The following is a 19,798-nucleotide window of genomic DNA, read 5'->3' as shown; positions in this document are numbered from 1 at the left end:
AGTATCGAAAAAAAAATTTGATTGAGCCATGTCCGTCCGTCTGTCCGTTAACGCGATAACTTGAGTAAATTTTGAGGTATCTTGATGAAATTTGGCATGTAAGTTCTTGGGCACTCATCCCAAATCGCTATTTTAAATGAACGATATCGGAATATAACCACGCCCACTTTTTTGATATCAAAAATTTCGAAAAACCGAAAAATGCGATAATTCATTGCCAAAGACGGATAAAGCGTAATAAATAATAATAAATAATAAATAATAATAAATACGTAGGTCCTTATTTAACAGATTCTTTGTTTTTATATCAGCTGAGCAGAGTTCACAGAGTATATTAACTTTGTTCGCATAATGGTAATCCGTAACGGCATAAACTAATCGAGATAGATATAGACTTCCATATCAAAATCATCTGAGTGAAAAAAGAAATTCATTTAGCCATGTCCGTGCGTCTGTCCGTCCGCCTGTAAAAACGATAACTTGAGTAAATTTCTAGCTATCTTGATGAAATTTGGTATGTAGGTTCCTGGGTGCTCATCTCAGATCACTATTTAAAATGAACGAAATCGGACTACAACCACGCCCAATTTTTCGATATCGAAAATTTCGAAAAACCGAAAAAGTGCGATAATTCATTACCAAAGATGGATAAAGCGATGAAACTTCGTAAGTGCATTGACCTTATGACGCAAAATAGAAATTTATAAAAATTTTGGACTATGGGCGTGGCACCGCCCACTTTTAAAAGAAGGTAATTTAAAAGTTTCGCAAGCTGTAATTTGGCAGTCGTTAAAGATATCCTGATGAAATTTTGTAGGCACGTTACTCCTATTACTATATGTGTTCTAAATAAAAATTAGCGAAATCGGATGACGAACACGCCCACTTTTGAAAAAAAATTTTTTTAAGTCAAATTTTAACAAAAAATTTAATATCTTTACAGTATATAAGTAAATTATGTCAACATTCAACTCCAGTAAAGATATGGTGCAACAAAATACAAAGATAAAAGAAAATTTCAAAATGAGCGTAACTCCGCCCTTTTTCATTTAATTCGTCTGGAATACTTTTAATGCCATAAGTCGAACAAAAATCCTTGTGAAATTTGGTAGGGACATAGATTCTATGACGATAATTGTTTTCTGTGAAAATGGGCGAAATCGGTTGAAGCCATGCCCAGTTTTTTACACAGTCGACCGTCTGTCCTTCCGCTCGGCCGTTAACACGATAACTTGCGCAACAAACGATATATCTTAACTAAACTTAGTTCACGTACTTATCTGAAGTCACTTTATCTTGGTATAAAATATGGCCTAAATCCGACTATGACCACGCCCACTTTTTCGATATCGAAAATTACGAAAAATGAAAAAAATGCCATAATTCTGTACCAAATGTGAAAAAAGAGACGAAACATGGTAATTGCATTGATTTATTGACGCAAAATATAACTTTAGAAAAAACTTTGTAAAATGGGTGTGACACTTATCATATTAAGTAGAAGAAAATTAAAAAGCTCTGCAGGGCGAAATCAAAAGCCTTTGGAATCTTGGCAGGAATACTGTTCCTGGTATGACATATATAAATAAATTAGCGGTACCCGACAGAAGATGTTCTGGGTCACCCTGGCACATATTTTGGTCAATATCTCGAAAACGCCTTTACATATCCAACTAAGGGCTACTCCCTTTTAAAACCCTCATTAATACTCTTAATTTGATACCCATATCGCACAAACACATTCTAGAGTCACCCCTGGTCCACCTTTATTGCGATATCTCGAAAACGCGTCCACCTAAGAACTAAGGCCCACTACGTTTTAAATAATCATTAACACCTTTCATTTGATACACATGTCATATAAACACATTCCAGGGTTACCCTAGGTTCATTTTGCTAAATGGTGGTTTCCCCTTATTTTGTCTCCAAAGCTCTCAGCTCTGAGCTCTGAGTATGTAATGTTCGGTTACACCCGAACTTAGCCTTCCTTACTTGTTTATTTTAGTTGCTTTCAAGAAAACATGAAATCACAAATATTGAGTTAACTTTTGTTGAAACTAACTGAATTTATTTATAACAATTAATGGCAAATTTGCACGAAAATGTTTTTGCATTTGCAGATTTAATCCTCATTTTAGATAAAGTACGTCTTATACTGAACAAAAAATAATAAATTTGCTACAAAAATATAACGATACTCGTACTCATTAACACCTTTCATTTTATACCCATATCGTACAAAGGCATTCTAGAGTCGCTCCTGGTCCACCTTTATGGCGATATCTCGTAAAGGCGTCCACGTATAGAACCAATGCCCACTCCCTTTTAAAATACTCATTAGCACCTTTCATTTGATTCCCATATCGTACAAAGACATTCTAAAGTCACCCATGGTCCATCTTTATGGCGTTATCTGGAAAAGGCGTCCACCTATAGAACTAAAGCCCACTCCCCTTTAAAATACTCTTCATTTTCCTACATGGTGGTTTTCCCTTATTTTGTCTCCAAGGCTCTCAGCTGAGTATGTAATGTTCGGTACACACGAACTTAGCCTTTCTCACTTGTTATCTATGTTTTTCTCAGCGGAATCAGAAAGTTCAGCAGTACCAGATAAGAGGCACACTATTCTCAGATTTCAAGCTCTAGAAAAAGAAATATGCGTTTCATTCATACAAAGCGCAATGTTCTATTTTAGTAAGGTGTTTGAATAATTGTTGGATTAGGACTAGCCCCAGCGGGTTAGGAGACTTCAAAGAGTTGATAAGCGCAATACAAAACTTTATATCTTCAAAAAAGCTTCAAAACGTCCGCAACCCAATTGTCAACTTCACACTATATATTTAGCAGGCGAGGCTCTGGGGACCCCTCATGGAACCAGGGGTAGGGAGGACGGGATAGCCTAGAAGGTATAATATTGTCATATTAATCGTTCCCGAAATGTTCGGGCTAGTACCTTAATGGTGCTTTTGTTACCGGAACGTGCCGGATCCATATCCGGCAAAGAACCATCATCATCGACAATACTCCTCAAAGCCTTCAGGGAGTGTCTTTATCGTTAATACAATAACAACAGGGGCTTAGAATATACTCGCGCAGGTATGCTTGTCGTAAAAGGCGACTAAAATACCAAATGTATGTGGTTGTTTCACAAAAAGTTTTATTTTATTTGAATATTATTAATGAATAATAAAGTTAATAAAATTGGTTTAGTTGAATTACAGTTCAATTAGACTTTAATTGAAAGTACAGTTAATAGTTTTAATAAAAGTTTACGAAAGGTCACGGTGCAACTACTATTCAGCTCGGCGTCAGGTTTAAAACTACTTTTCTGCTGTTTTATTTCAAAATTGGCATTTTGGCAGGGTTTGCTATAACAGAGCGACACGCCTGCAAGGTTGTATTTTATTTGTATAATTTGGCCTGATTTGTATGTTTAGGGTTTGTTTATGTAAATGGCTAATTAATATTCTCGACCACTTCTAGTCTTAAGACCCAATCCCACATGTATTCAAAAGATTGTGTATAGCAACCCTTTCGAAAGGTTTCCTGCGCAATTTATTGCTTCTCCAATCCAATTGTCAAACTCACCTACCCATGGCGATCCTGTTTCTTTAACAGCCGAGGCTCTGGCGACCCCAACTTCTTCATGGATCTGGGGGATGGGTCATACTAAATATAAATAGTTCCCGAGATAGTCAGGCTGGTAGCTTAATGGCGCTTGTTACCGGAACGTACCGGGTCTGCATCCGGCAAAGGACCATCAATATCGATAACACTCCCCTAATCCTTCGGGGAGTGTCCTTATCGCTACAAAAACAACAACGACATTGCGACCATTTGAGTAATCTAAACTATAATGAACTATACATTTCACCATCCAAATAGTTGATTTGTTTATAATTTTCGAATAATCGCCACTTAACAATTATTCGAATTAAATGTAATACTCGATTAACAAAATTATTCTAAAAGTTTTAAGAGTCCAAAAACATAAGCATTAAAATGATAAAAGAAGCGAACAGGCGTATTAAGTTTCAATACTTATAAGACTGTTTTATAATACTACTAGCTTTAACCTGGCGCATTTTCACTGCAGAAAAACTTATTTCAAAAATGGTTATTTATTTGGAAAAAGTTACTTATACCGCTCACTCCTACTATACTCTTGTTCTCTCCTCTGCCATTTTTGCAATCCGTAAGCAAAATAGCATCACTTCTCAGTGATTTAAAATTTTTTTTTTTTTGTAGCCCTAAGTAATTTACCTAAACACACCTCCCACATGCATGCCCCATGTTAAAAAAAAAACTATAGAAAATCTGTCCTCTTAATTAAAGGATACCCTAGCTTCGCAGGTGTATAGACCTAATTATGCAAGTAAATGCTGAGCTTATACACTTTATGCTTTTTTTTGTTGAAATATGATGCTTGCAAATTTTTACAAACAAAAATTTCATTTATTTTTTCATTTAATTAAAACCATACTTATATATACACTGAAAGAAAAAGACTGGTAAAATCAACCGAAATACGGGTCAATTCAAGCGATATTTCTGTCAATTTTTATCCATCGCAACAAGATGTTGAATCAACTGCGCACAAATCGTTAATTCGTAATTGACCGTTTTAGTAGTCAAATGAACAAAAAAAGTTGTTGCTAGAGCTTTGTATGAAATTACCTATGTTGCCATATGAATATGTAAATAAATGTAAGGCGCGATAAGCACCGACGAGATTTTAGGCCGAACTTCTCTTCCAATTTGTGTCGTGCTCCTTTTTAATTTTTCTTACAAATTGGCGGGACGGGACCTACTTGTTTTATGCCGACTCCGAACGACATCTGCAAGGCATATGAGTTTTCACTGAGAGCATTTCGTGGCAGAAATACACTCGGAGTGCTTGCCGAACACTACCGAGGGGCGACCCCGCTTAAAAAATTGTCTTCTAATTGAAAAAGCTTTTTTATAAAATTTTGATGTTGCTTTACCCGGGGTGTGAACCCAGGGTCTTCGGTGTGGTAGGCGGAGCACGTTACCGTCACACCACGGCGGCCGCCATATAAATACGTAAATATGTGAATACATAAACACGCATGCTTGCTACATATACATACATATGAATATAGAAATGCAAATAGTAGTAACAAAACTTATTCTCAATTCTTACAGTTGCAGCTCCGCTCATTCCCAATTTCTTCTCTCGCATGTAGTTGCCACACATGATTGTTTCGAACAAAACTTGTGGTATAAATGCTTGACGTAACATTTTAAAAAGAGGACTTGTAAGTTATAGAAAAGTAAAGAATGAAATCGCTGGAAGGTAATTCACCACTGGAGTAACTTTACATGTAATTCGGCAAGTTTAATTTTCGTAACACTTTAAGTAGAAACGATTCCAAAACAACTCAAACTTTTATTTTGTCGGAAACATCAACATTAAAAAGGATGTTTTTTTATTATCTTATTAAATTCGATCGCGTGAGTGAAAATTCATAAAAACTTGAACAAAATGCTACTAACTTTGTAAAAATTCTGTTCGTTCAAGCAAAACTTTTGCAACAAGAGGGCCCAATTTTGCATTTCGCTTAGACGAGAAGTTGCAAAATTGTACCCGATAGATAGGTGTCCCGGAATCTGTCAATTTTACAAAATTTTGTTAACTTAAGAACGACAATTTCTCTTCTGTTGAAATGACTAAACTAATTTGTTCGAATTAACCATAATTCGATCAAATTGCATCGTATCTCCATTAAGTCGGGAACAACAGAACGGATTTGTTGATTTTACTAGTACCATTTCTTTCAGTGTATATTTTATTGCATGGTAAGAGGCGCACACGCGCTTTTTGTCCGGAGGTCATCTTAACAATAAATTTAGCAAGTAACAGAGAATCTTTGTAGCATAAAATTACATTTTGTGAACACCGTTTAAGATTTTTGTCGGAATTTTAAGCCCTTTATCAGTACAAAGGATTTTGCAACCTTTTTTATCCGAACTAAAAAATTCTTAAGTTAGTAATGCGTTTTTTAATTTTATTTATACCTTATAATCTAGGTTTCAGAGTTATACCCGGTATATGGGCTTGCGGTGACTGAAAATTATTACAGTTCAGTTCGCCTTTAAAATATTAACCTATTACAGTACCTACAAGGAGGATGGGCCAGGGCGACTCATTTCTCCTTTAGTAGCCTACTCTTCTTCTTCTGTAAGGGTTGAATAGTGTTCAGCAGGCGTACCCAGCTTGGCTAGGTTAGTTTGAACTGGACAGTCAATAAAACCTTACATATACTGAATTAGTCCACAGTGTTACCAGAATTTGTTGGACGACCAAACATAAGAACCCCAATCAGTTGTCAAGACTTATGTATGTCCATTCTCTTGGCAAATACTGGCAGTTTTCTAGGACATAACTTATTTGTTGCTTCGAGACCTGGCAACTTTGCCGTGAATAATAGCTAGAGCCTTGACCTGGCGAGCACAGGACACGAACAGAGAACGTTCTCAACCATTCCTTCCAGAAGGCAGTGCCCAGTTAGTCTGCCCATCGTGAGCCTTAAGTCTTCTTTTCTTCAGAGATATGAGCAACTTTTTGAGTCTAATATCGTAGGCTTTAGATCTTAAAAATTTTGCAGATTCGCCCTTTTGTCCACGCCTTTCCTGCTTAATGGATCATATGCAACTCCTGTCTCATTTTAATTTCTTCCAAACGGATTGGGACGTTTACCGTTGATTCACCGCTGCTGTACCCCCCTTTGCTTACTCATTTTCATTGCCTTCTATTCTTTTATGACCGGGAGCACAATACAGATGCATGGTCCGGCCTGAGCGAAGTTTTTCCAATATTCCTTTACATTCCAGGACCCTTCTTGATGAAGTACTGTGTGAGATTATTGCCTTACTCGCTGCCTGACTACCAATATATGTATATATTGATGCGACTGCAGCTTATGCACACCTCCTCCATAATTTCCGCTTTAAAGATGCTGCAGTAATCTGATAGCCTATGTGATCTACCTATTTCTGGATCGACACAGGAATTCTGACCCCCTCCATTAATTTGGAAGCATCCGTATACAAATGTTAAGTATGTAAATGTTAAGTATGTTCTGCCATTTTTTACCCTGGGAGAAACCCTCCGCCTTAATTCTGCCCCCAGAGCGAATGTGTTTACCAGTTTTGTGTGAATAAGCCTTAGGATTGATAAGGGTAACTTCCAAATAAAAGTAACGTCTACGGTACAAGCTTCGAGAGAAACGCTTTTACATTTCCATCTATTCGCTTATGCCCAGGGACCCAATATATATGTATCTTTTGCCCTATCTCGATTCTTTCCCGGGAACGCTTACAATTTAGTACAGTTTAATATGATGTGCTGTGAGAAATAATTTCCTTAATTACTGCTTCGCCGTTAGCTAAAGCTTTTTTCTTCTATTGCTACCTTCTATTGCTTCTATTTCTACCTGAAAAACACTACAGTGATCTGGCAGCTTTTAAGGTTTGTTTATTTCCGGACACGTGTATTGTCTCATCTGCCTTTGCGCCAGCCTTCCACTTATATTGAGGGTATCAAATTAAACTAAGTTGAGTGAAATTTAGTAGCGATAGGCCTTTTCGAAAATATTTAGGGATCATTTCGGTAGCTATATTTTTGAAGATTATTTCAGGACTGTGTGCAGAAAAATTTAGACCTGTGCCCTGATTGTTTCAATTTCCCGTCAATTTAAGGCTGTTTTGGAATCATTTGCCGATTATTTCGGGTTTTGATTTTGGGATGTTTATAAGAAATAGTTTAGAACTGTGTTCAGTAATTTTTCAAGATAGTTCTCGAGTTATTTCTGCACTGATTATTTGAAGACCTATTCGGATATTCTCTCTATCATTTCTGTATTAATTGTTTGACAAATTTGGAGTTTATATGCCCCGCATTTGAGGATAGTTTCTAAATTATTTTGGGATTATTTTCGAGATCCCTTCGGTATTATATCGGGAAATTTCTGAATCGAATGGGGATCCTTTCGAGAATTATTCGGGAGTACTTTCAATATCACCACAGGATTTTTTTAAGTATCATAACGAGATTATTTGGTAGCAGTCTTTATATTAAATATGTCATTGTATAAGTATTACTACTTCGCCATCACTATGTATGTAGTCTAAAATATACTTGTTGAATATAAACTTTGTTAAATAAGACCTCTGTACTTCCGATCCAAATAGAAGGCTTCTAATTTTTGATTCCAAATCCTCTCATCATTTTGTTAGCGAGGTAGAAAACTAATAAATTTACCAAACGTGCTGCTGAGTATCACGATAGTAGGAAAGAGACGAAGCGTTATAAAAGCAAAAGTAGGCCTTGAAAAATAGGTGCACGATGAAGGTCGAAGCATTTTTCTGAAAACACATTCAAAATAAACATATGTATATCAAAAGTATTCGGACGCGCATTTCGCTCATTTTAATTTGAAGTTTTTGTCCGTTACTTTTAAATAAAATAATTTTAAAAAAATTTTAAGTTAAACGGTTTTATTGAAAACAATACTTACATGAAGTAATATACGAAAAGCTAGAAAATAATTAGGTAGGTCCTAGGTACTAGTCATCACACTCCTTATCAACCCAGGGCGATGACCAGACAATTAAATAAAAGCGTTGGGCGCGCGAAATTTCTAAAAATGTGAGGCGTAGCATAACCTGATTAAGGTTCAGTTGGTCTTATATGTTCCAAATATGAGCCAAATCGGGCATCATAGGTCGCCTTCTATTCATGTATGTATTATGTGTTCCATATATGGACCAAATCGGGCCACAAATACGATTTTTGTGAATATCTCTATCCTTGCGTCACCTAGCGGCGATTTTTTTGATAGGTCGCTTTCTATTCTTGTATGTATTATGTGTTCCAAATATGAGCCAAATCGGGCCACAAATACGATTTTTGTGAATATCTCGATCCACGCACCTAGCGGCGATTTTTTTTCATAGGTCGATTTCTATTCTTATATGTATTATGTGTTCCAAATATGAGCAAAATCGGCCCACAAATACCATTTTTTCGATTTCTCGATCCTTGCGCCACCAAGCGGCGACTTTTTTTCTTATTATTGCATTGTCATCGGGTTCTGAACTATATTCCCAGTTTCAAGCTTGTGGCTTATCGGGAAGTTACTTAAATTTCAATTACAAAATTCGTTCACAACGGCCGTGCATGCGGCCGTGCGGCCTGCCTGTTAAGTCAAGCTAACTAAAACCGTTTAAAAAAATGGAACATGAAAATAATTTATTGAATTGCACACAAGTGCCGACGTATGTGCAATATATAAATTCGCATATCAGCCTTTGATTTAAGACGGCTTTGACTATTAAAGATAGATTTAGTTTTAGGTATCGTTCCCATCTTTAATCTCCTATTAAGGGTTTACATCAGGAAAAATTTCAAAAAGTTTTATAAAACTTGAATTTTCAATCGAGCGATGTTGCAATATTTTTGCTATATTACCTGCTGCAGCTGAATTATTTTATGCTGAAAGTGATTTTAAGCCCAAGATGGAGAACTTAAATCTTATGAAAAGTTTTGATTTAGAATGTTTTAATTGCGCTCAAATATCTAAAAGCGCTGTACATCATCTTATTTCACTTTAGTTCAGTTTTGAGTGTGCCATCAGCCACTTTCACATAAATTGCTTAAATGAAATGCATTATAAGACCCGCGGGCAGCGCCAACTTCGCAAAAACACGCACGCTTATTAACTACTTAAAATTATATTTTAATTTAACATTCCATGTTTTCAAAAATATTTTGTCGCATTTCAGCTAAAACAAAAGTTATCGGCGTAAACAATGCCCAACGAAAACTTTGACATTTATTTGCGTATTTTTGTTGCGTATGCATCTTTCTCTCTCTCTCTCTATCTATCTAATCCATGCTTCGCACTTCCCTGTCATATTAAATGGCAACAATTGAAATCGGTAGTTGGCAAACTTTCGTCAGCAACAAAAGTATTTGCTTTCCGGCAATTTAGTTCATTTTTCCCAGCGGTTTATATTTCTGACTCTACCGTTTTCAATTTACTTAAAAACTTCTTGTCTTTGCATTTTTTGTCCTTTGAACTCTTCTCTCTTTCTCTATCTCTTCTCGTATTATTCATCACTTGAAGTGTCTGTGCTGACAAAATCATATTTAAAAAGTTGAACAAGATTTACTCGTCATTCCTTGCCATTGGCAAACCAAGTAATTTTTTGTACTTAGCAAAAGTTTTCCAAACCCACTCACTCATGCGCTCACTCACTTACCTAGTCACTCAGTCGCCTACTCAGCGCCTCCCTTATGAGAAATTAGCTATGTTTAACACCCGCTATCTTGGCAAAACATTCGCACAAAAATTTTGTAACTGCCTCTTACTCTTCATATTTCTTACCACTCAGAGCTCGGTGTAGTTTTGATTTGTCCTCAAGCATTATATAAATTCATTTTCTTTTTATTTTCTAAAATCTGTGTTTGACTTTTCGTCGAATTTTTTCATCTTTGTATTTTTACCGTTATTATGTGCTCTCTTCTCTGCTATTTGCAAAGTGACAAAAGTTTAATGATGCGTTTGAATTCTGAAAGCACAGAAATTAGCCATATAATAAGGATATTTGTGGATTTTCTTTCTTATAAAAAAAATATTTAGATTTTGAAAATTACAGAAGAATATTAATACCAAGCAAGGTTGTCTGAGTTATATACTCCGAGTGAGTTTCAATCTTACAGTTCATTTCATTACTTTTTCCAATTTTTTTACGAGGGATTGATTTTTTTTTTTTTAAGCTCTAGAAATTTTGTGTAATGCTTGATCGGAATAGGGGCGTGACACCGCCCATTAAAAAAAATGTCTCCCAATTCCTTCTTACAATAAAACTTGGTAAATTAAGTATCATTGATAAAATTGTTGGCTAAAATATAGCTTGTTATTTAAGTATACGGCCCTTTTAAACATCTTTTATATAAGAGTGGGCGTGGTCTTTAGCAGATCCCGTCCATTTTAACTAACTGCTATAAAGAAGGTATGTATTCCCAATTTCATTGCGATGTGTTGATTTTCCTTCGAGTGCCATAACGAAACACAGAAAATTGCTTATTTAAAAAGGGGCAGTGCCATGCCCATTTTCAAAAATTTTAATACTTCCCAACTTTTTGTTATAATTCCATTTACAAATTAAAACACCATCGATATTAAGCTTTTTTTTAGCAAAGGTATAGCTTATTATATTCGTCTACGGCGCTTTTAAAAGCATTTTATATAAATGTGGGCGTGGTCCTTAACCAATCCCTCTAATTTCTAGAGACATTTTCTGCTATAAGGAAAATATGTGTACCCAATCTCATTACGATCCATTAATTTTTCTTCGAGCTATATTTTTCTTCGAGCTATGGCTCCCGAAACGTAGAAAATTTCTTGGTCATTAACAAAATCCGTTAGGTGCCGCACGGATCGAAAAAATTAGATAATAATTTGTAAAGTTGAAACCGGATTTTAAGTAACTTCTCATGAGCTAGAGGCTTGAAATTTCAAACTTAATTCAGATGTCGATGACAGCCGATGACACGATACAAAAAGATTCGCCAGGAGCGCACGGACTGAGATATTTAGAAAAATTTTACGAAACGGAGGGAATTTTGGGATTGATTTTTATGTAAGTTCTAATTTGAGCTACAAGCGTATAACTTAACAGATAGGTTAAGACACCGAGAAAATGTAAGAAAAGGAGCAAATGAAAATAAAATAATAAAATGTTAAGCACTTCCTTTATATAAATGAACAAAAATCAGCGAAAAATGTCTCCTTATATAAAGACATATTCTTGCTAAACTTTGATTTTTAAATTTTGACATAGAAATTGCAAAACAATTTATGAGAAGTAAAAATATAAAGGTTGAGCGCAATTAATTGACTAATAATATCTCCTTTCCCACCAACTTTCCAATCCAAGTAATATGCTCTCCACTGTTATATTCTTATTTCTCATAAATATTTTTGCAATTTCTATGTCAAAGTTTAAAAATCAAAGTTTAGTAAGAATATGTCTTTATATAAGGAAACATTTTTCGTTAATTTTTGTCCATTTATATAAAGGAAGTCTTAAAATTTGTTTATTTTATTTTTATTACTTGAAATATTTCCTAAACAATTGTTTTTGTTTCGAACCTTGAATCAGAAATATTTCCTACTATTTGATTTTTCTTCGAGTGCCATAGCGAACACACAGAAAATTGATTTGTTAAAAAAGGGGCAGTGCCATGCCCATTTTCAAAAATTTTAATATTTACAAACTTTATGTTATAATTCCATTTACAAATAATTCCATTTAAAAGTCTTTTATATAAATATGGGCGTGGTCCTTAGCATATCTTGTCCATTTTTCTAGAAATATTTTCTGCTATAAAGAAAATATGTGTACCCAGTCTTATTATGATCGGTTAGTTTCTCTTCGCAATAGCTTCTGAAACATAGAAAATTGCTTGGTCATTAATTTCAAAAATTTCTATTTTTACTTTTTCTTGTTGTAAATCCACTTCGGAAAAGAAATACAGTTCACTCATCAAATTCAACATGTTAGTTGTATTATTTACTATATAATCAGGTTTTTTGTGTTTTCTAAAATGTTATATATATAAAAAGTGGGCGTGGTTATCATCCGATTTCGCTCATTTTTAATAGCGCTTGGAGATGATTGCTAAGGACCGATATACTAAATTTCAATAAGATATCCCAATATTTACTGAAGTTATCGTGTGCACAGGCAGACGGGCGGACAGACGGACGGACAGAGATGGCTTAATCAATTCCTTTTTTCATCCTAAGCATTTTCTTATATGGAAGTCTATATTTATCTCGATTCGTTTATGCTGTTACGATCAAACTTTATATTACCAAAGTTAATATACTCTGTATGCAAAGCACGCTGAGTATAAAAATTATGCGCTAAAAATTGAAGAGAAGTTTTTGTGATTCCATGCTTTTATCGAATAATCGCTTGCCCATTTGATGAATTTGTGTCTTATAAAAGTGAAAAACCTTTTTCTTTGTCTGTGGTTTCATAATATGTATATCATTTAACAGTGAGTTTATCCTCCTCACTAAAAATATGCAACATCCACGAACCTGAGACCGCGTCTTGCGTTACTTTCGTCGTTTACTTAAGCACGTTGGATGAGGTCTATGGGTAATCTGACTTTAAAGGCATAGGGCATCATCTTTTCCATTTGAAGAACCCTCGTTTTGAAATCCATTAATTCTTGTGATCGCAGTAATAGATTTTGGGTAGTGTAATCGATGTTGAAAATATTTTGCCCGAATATCCCGGAAACGATTTGATGTGACTGGCGACCACCGTGGTGTGATGGTAGCGTCCTCCGCCTACCACACCGTATGCCCTGGGTTCAAACCCCGGGCAAAGCAACATCAAAATTTTAGAAATAAGATTTTTCAATTAGAAGAAAAATTTTCTAAGCGGGGTCGCCCCTCGGCAGTGTTTGGCACGCGCTCCGGGTGTATTTCTGCCATGAAAAGCTCTCAGTGAAAACTCATCTGCCTTGCAGATGCCGTTCGGAGTCGGCATAAAACATGTAGGTCCCGTCCGGCCAATTTGTAGGGAAAATCAAGAGGAGCACGACGCAAATTGGAAGAGAAGCTCGGCCTTAGATCTCTTCGGAGGTTATCGCGCCTTAAATTTATTTTTTATTTATTTGATGCGACTACGTTCCTTTTCTAGGGATATAATACACCTTGCATAGTTGAGTTTAACAAACGATTTGACAAAGCTTTGAAGTTATTAAGATGTTAGTGTACCCCGCACACGTCATCTTGCCCGAAAATTGGTTTCCCTATGTTAAGAAACTGGTCCTTCCTCCACTCTATATATCTCTATCCCCTCCACCTCTACTTTTCCTTCACTTCTCCTTGTTGTTCCTGTATGTTATTCCCTTTAATCTCCATTACCTTCACATTCTAGTACCTTCTTCCACTCCCAAACTTATTTCCGCTTCCAATCCTGAGACCTCCCTTTCCCACTTCCCTTTCCCACAGGGAGTGGGACTCCATTCCCCATTCCCACTCAAAATCTTACTACCGCTCCCCCTGTATTATCCAATGACCATTCCCAATTCCCACTCTCAATCCATAACCCCAGTTCTCCTTCCCCACCCACGCACTCCTACTTCTACTATATATCTTATAATACTCACTCTCACAACATGACTTATGCTGTCTCTCCCACTCCGACTTCCACTCCCACTCCCAACCACTTCCACTAGTACTCACACTCCTACTCTTACTCACACCCCCACTTCCACTCCCAATCTCGTTTCCTCTCGCATTAAGACATCTAGTTCCACTCGCACTCTCACTCATACTACCACTCCCAGTCTTACTTGCACTCCTACTCCTTCTGCCTCTGATTTTTCAATTTCCTCATATATGGAGCTTCTTTTACTACTAATTTTAGGATCCCTGAATAGAATAACTGCTGATATAAAGCGAAGAAAAAATGATTTTTTTAGAATATTTCGACCTTGTCAACTACCCGGGAAGGAAAGAAAGAAGAAGAAATTGTGAATCTAAAGCATTTTCAAACAAAAACTTTATCATAACAGGTCCAATCGATTTGGAGGAATTGAGTCACAAGAACACACACAGAAGAATAGAATGTATATAAAGATGTGTTGGGTTTAGCGATCCCTCGAATAACGCTACAGTTAATTTTGCCCGTCGTAAAACTTCAACTATTTCCAATACTTCAAAGAACTGTTTAGAGTCCTCAATACTCCACTAATTTAAATTGCACTATATAGAGTTTTTTTTCTATAAATTGCCATGTTGACTCTGTTCGCTGCCAGAACAGACTAAACTTCACTGGAAAGCCATTATTGAGCCTCAGTGATTTCCACATCCGCGTACGAAGGCAACTCATACATCATTGAGAATTTATATAACTAGCTTAAAAAAACTAACTAAATTTGTATGCTCATTGAATTTTCCACATTTACGCTATGCACAAACCATTTACCAATAATATTTCTCTAAAATTTCCGTTCATATTAGTTATCATCAAAATTAACCATTTTCCATTTTGCATTTATTATCAATAGAAAATCATAATTTCCTCGTCCACATGGCTATGAACCGGTGTACATTAGAAAGCTCACGCAGCGTGGAATGCATACATTGCACCCACACACACACAACTACATGCAAACATACATAAATATTTGCGTATCCTACCATCCATACACTAAATGCTTCAAATTGGAAATCATTAACGAAAATTTGGCGCAAATATTCTGCAAATTTGTTCATTGCATTCAAAATTTTGATAGCAGAAAACTTAATTTCCAAATTAGCAAACAGCGAACAAAATTTTTAGTTTATTTTTGGTGAACACTTAATTTCATTGCGATAGTCAAGTCATTTACCTGTCTGCTGCGTTTCCGCTTGTGCAAAAATCTCTTATTCGCTATATCTTCACAGAGTTGAATGAAAATTTGTATATGGCGTACGAACTTGATTAATTTTTACTAATGGAGAGGGGAAGATATGTCTTAAAGAGCGTTGTTGTTGTTTTTGTTGTTGCTGTAGAGATAAGGACACTCCTCGAAGACCTTGGCGAGTATTATCGAAGTTGATGGTCCTTTGCCGGATGCAGATTCGGTACGTTCCGGTAACAAGCACCATTAAGATACTAGCCCGACCATCTCGGGAACTATTTGGTATGACGACATGAAACCTTCTAGGATATCCCGCAAAGTTTTAAAAAGTCCGCTTGGGGGTTGTGTGCGGGTGTATTTTACCACTAAAAGCAGTTGATCAGGCTAGCGAATACAAGCTTTTGTCTATGGGATCTTTGACTTCGGCCACTCAAGCACACTAACGAACTTCGACTTTTTCCGAGCGAGGGCTGGCTTTTATGTCCCGAAACTGGCCCTTATGTGGGCTTTGACACTTTAGTTTGCCCGATCACTATAGTCCCTTCCAAGCGCAAGTCGTATCTAAGATATGGCGTCTAGAACTATCCGTCCTTGCTTCCTATTGCCTCAAATTATTACACAATTCAGATTATCTGAGTTCAAGGGTATCAATATCTAAGGTAAGTGGCACGTGGGCCTCTGAACCCGGGATGGCGGGTGGCTTCAAGCTGCATCTGTATCTTCCAAATATAAATCGACCGGATTAAAGATGCAGTAAAAGGGATGCTATCCAGTGTCCACTAAGGCTTCTACTCCATCCTCTTGCATCGATAGACGGAATCTACGTATATTGTGGGGAGTTTTATCGAAATTGATGGTCCTTTGCTGGATACTGATCCAGCACATTTCAGTAAATAGCCCGACCGTCTCGGGAACGTTTTACAGGACTACGTTAAATCGTCTAAGTCATCCGACCCCCACCTTTCGTGAGAAGTTTTGGGTCTCCACAGTCCCACCAGCTAAATAAAAGGATTCGCCACGGGTAGAAAATGTTGACAATTGCGCTACACCACCCAACGCCTTCAATCCATTCGTCAAGCCTCATTTATTCTTGATTATGTTTTGATTATCAAATGGAAATTTATGCTATACGTCTCGTTGTTCTGTCTCTAGCTTGACCAACTGCATGGAGGGTGTTGAGGTGAAGTCGTTGTTATTGTATTAACAGTGCTTCGCCCCATTCGAAGTCGTCGAGTCACTTTATGCGTGAACGTTGGGCTTTTGCAGAACTACCCGACAGTCCTTTGTCATTGGTTTATTTTGGATTGCGGAATCATTTATGCAGAGTCGAAACTTCATAGCCAATTCACAGCTATGCTCTAAGTTATTACAGCTTACGTGCTTGTGATTTTATATGTTATCACAATGGACTTTCATTCTATTGTTATTTTTGTTATTTTAAACGCCAAAAGCATGTCCCTAAGACTTAGGGAGCGTTAAAGTTATGGATAGTTCTTTGACAGATATTAATCCGGTATGCTCCTACACTATCATCTTCTGATACTAGTACTTCTGCTGATAGTCGACCGTCTCAGAAACGACTAGTTTGACCTCTCCAAACTCCTTGTCTGTGGTTGCCTTTTCCAACAGGGAGGCCTATCATGGTAATGTTCAAATCCCCAAACACGCTAACAAATGGAGCATGATTTAATCTAACTTATCTTTTCCTACCGGGGTAGCTACCACTCAAGGAAGCTCATCAAGTAACATCCTCTACAACATTAAAACATTGTTAACCTTTGACTTTAATATAAACTCAAGAACTCCATTTAACTAAAATTGTGGGAGAAACACATGTAGCTGATTATATGTACTAGTTGTTGTTGTAAATGTTGCTATATTCTAACCGTCATTAGCCTTTTTATCCTTTTAATCTTAAAGAAAGCTAATGTCGTAAATTTTGCAAGGATGTTGCATATAATCGAACTTAACTAAGGGCTCCTATACAAACTACATATGCAATGTGCATGTATGTGTGCACTGGAATTGTGTGCAAATTTGCACCAGCTTTTCCCTAACACAGTGCAAATGAATTTTTTTATTTTGCCATTAAAATTCTAATGTTCTTGTGCGCCAATGTAGTAGGCAACCGCAAAGCGCTAAAACCCCTGAAGTCAAAAGCTCTACGAATCATAGCGAACCACTTTTTGACCATTTGAGAGTATTAAGCTGTGACCTTTAGTTATGTAGAGTGTTTTGCGTTCGCTATTCGTTTGCAATGTAATTTACTAAATACACGCAAACTCATACACGAAACACGTCCTAACTACAGCTCGGTACTAACTAAATGTGCTCTAACTAAAGGTGCTCTATGTACGTTTACTGAGTCTTATATTTAACGTACGTGCACACCTACATAGGTTTTACAGTTATCAGCTTCAAGGTGTATGCCTTATTCGTACATACGCCTTCACATGCCTTCTTCTTCTTCTTCCTATTTTACAGATTACATGCAAGCTTTGTGCAAGAATCATTTTCTACAGCAACTTTATCGTAAAATCGATGGTGCCGTACTTTGGTCTCAAAATGAACGCAATCTGGACTGCATTATCACATTTCAAACACATTCGATATTACAACGTTTCATGTTGCGCTTTGATATGTTGCAATTGGACTGCAATGATCATTTGTATGTGTACGATGGAGCGCATGCTGTTGCCACACCAAAGGTGAGTTAAGACATACAATTTTAGTTGCGTATTCTCATAACGGATGTATGTACTAAGTGCATCGGAAATATAGTATCATGAAGTACGAAAAAATATTACTTGATATTGAGTCAGGGTCAATAGATATTTCAATGAGCCTTTGGCACCAAGAGTACTTTAAGAGGTCGTATATGAAAATGGGGTATTATCAGTATTAAGGACCCTTAATAAATCAAAAAACTGAAGTAGAAATTAAACTAGCCGAATATCACCATTGTTTTGACTAATTGTGAGCTTAAGCAGTTTTATTTGCCTCTTATCTATTTATTACTATTTACTTCCCTTTTGTTTTATTTACACAAGTTAATACTGTGCTTTTTATTCCTTTTTAGCTTAAAACAAAACCAAAATTATTTACTTAATTTAAGTCTTAAATTTTGGTAGGACGAAATCTAGGACTCTTTTGAACGGATGGGAATGCAACAAATTTCTTAACTTAATTTGGGTTGAAGTGGCTGAAGAGAAGACACACATAAGCCAGTGACTCGAGGCCTTTTGTAGTGCCACAAAATTACCTTTTACTCACAGGAAGCGCTGTCTTATGCCCTTTAGCAACGGACAGTTGCAGATGAGGTGATCCACCGTTTCCTTCTCTTCATCATCTACTAGCCTTTCTTCATGCCTACGGCAGTGCCCAATGAGTTGTAATGGTTGTAATCAAGACGCGATCTTTTAATATACCATTTTGGCCAAGTTTGCTTAGATGTCTAACATCTTGCGGCTAGAAACAATCCTTCGTAGGCTCGACGGTACACCTTTCAAAATTAGCTTGCATGTGGCAAGCGGCATACCTAAACATTCTTTGTCAGGAGTAATGTGCCTGGGCGTAACCTTCCTATCGATTTCGTATGATATGCCGTTTCACTCAATGTCCCTGTACCCCGGGATCTCTGTTAAGTTGGGTCGTATTTTAACTTAAAGAGATGGGCGACAATTGAGTGTTAGTTTAGTATTGAACGAGTAAGAGAGTTGATGGCTGCCTAGCTCTCGCTGAAAATAAAGCTTTTGTTGAGTATATTGTGTATTTGTATTCCAACTGCAGCGTGCATGATTGCTGAAACTTCTGCCTGAATGGCTGATATTTCGGGTAGTGTGAAGGAGAGTTGGAGGTTACGATCCCTAAAATAGACTTCTACTCCAATACTGCCTTCAGCAGCAAGGCACTATCCGACATCACTCAATCATCCCTGCTGGAACAGTTTACCATAAAGTTGCTTTCCCCAATTATTGTAGTCTCACAGCGATGACGTTGAGCTGCGCGTTATCCAACTAAAAAAGCTCTTACCATATACTTTCATTTCGTAGTCTAAACTTCACAATACCATTGCCATACATTACGCCCACTTCTTACCTTTCGCTTACATTCTGGACTCCACCATATCGTGAGTAAAGGTTAATACTTACCAATGCGGCGCTTAACCGCTTAAACTGTTGGGGTCAGCCAACAAGTCACGAAAGTAATTTCTTCGTTGAGCCTACCACTTGGTAACACCAAGGAAATTTAGATCGTTTTCCATTTGGTCTTTCCAGCGATGTGTGGGCGCCCTCTTTCTTCCTTCCGTAGGCGAGTTCCGATAAGAATACCTTCTTG

General features: G+C 36.8%; 1 protein-coding gene across 1 annotated transcript in view; it reads left to right on the top strand.

The window, feature by feature from the left end:
* loaf (lost and found) overlaps nt 1-19,798 on the top strand; it is a 242,767-nt gene that overhangs the window by 117,116 nt on the left and 105,853 nt on the right. Inside the window, exon 2 of the mRNA XM_067757032.1 lies at nt 17,945-18,168. Within this exon, the coding sequence (XP_067613133.1) occupies nt 17,945-18,168 (224 nt within the window). The remainder of the gene's footprint in view (nt 1-17,944; nt 18,169-19,798) is intronic.

Source organism: Eurosta solidaginis, chromosome 5 (genome assembly GCF_040869045.1).
Source record: "Eurosta solidaginis isolate ZX-2024a chromosome 5, ASM4086904v1, whole genome shotgun sequence".
Classification (NCBI taxonomy): domain Eukaryota; kingdom Metazoa; phylum Arthropoda; class Insecta; order Diptera; family Tephritidae; genus Eurosta; species Eurosta solidaginis.
This window is presented reverse-complemented; position numbering and strand designations above follow the sequence as displayed.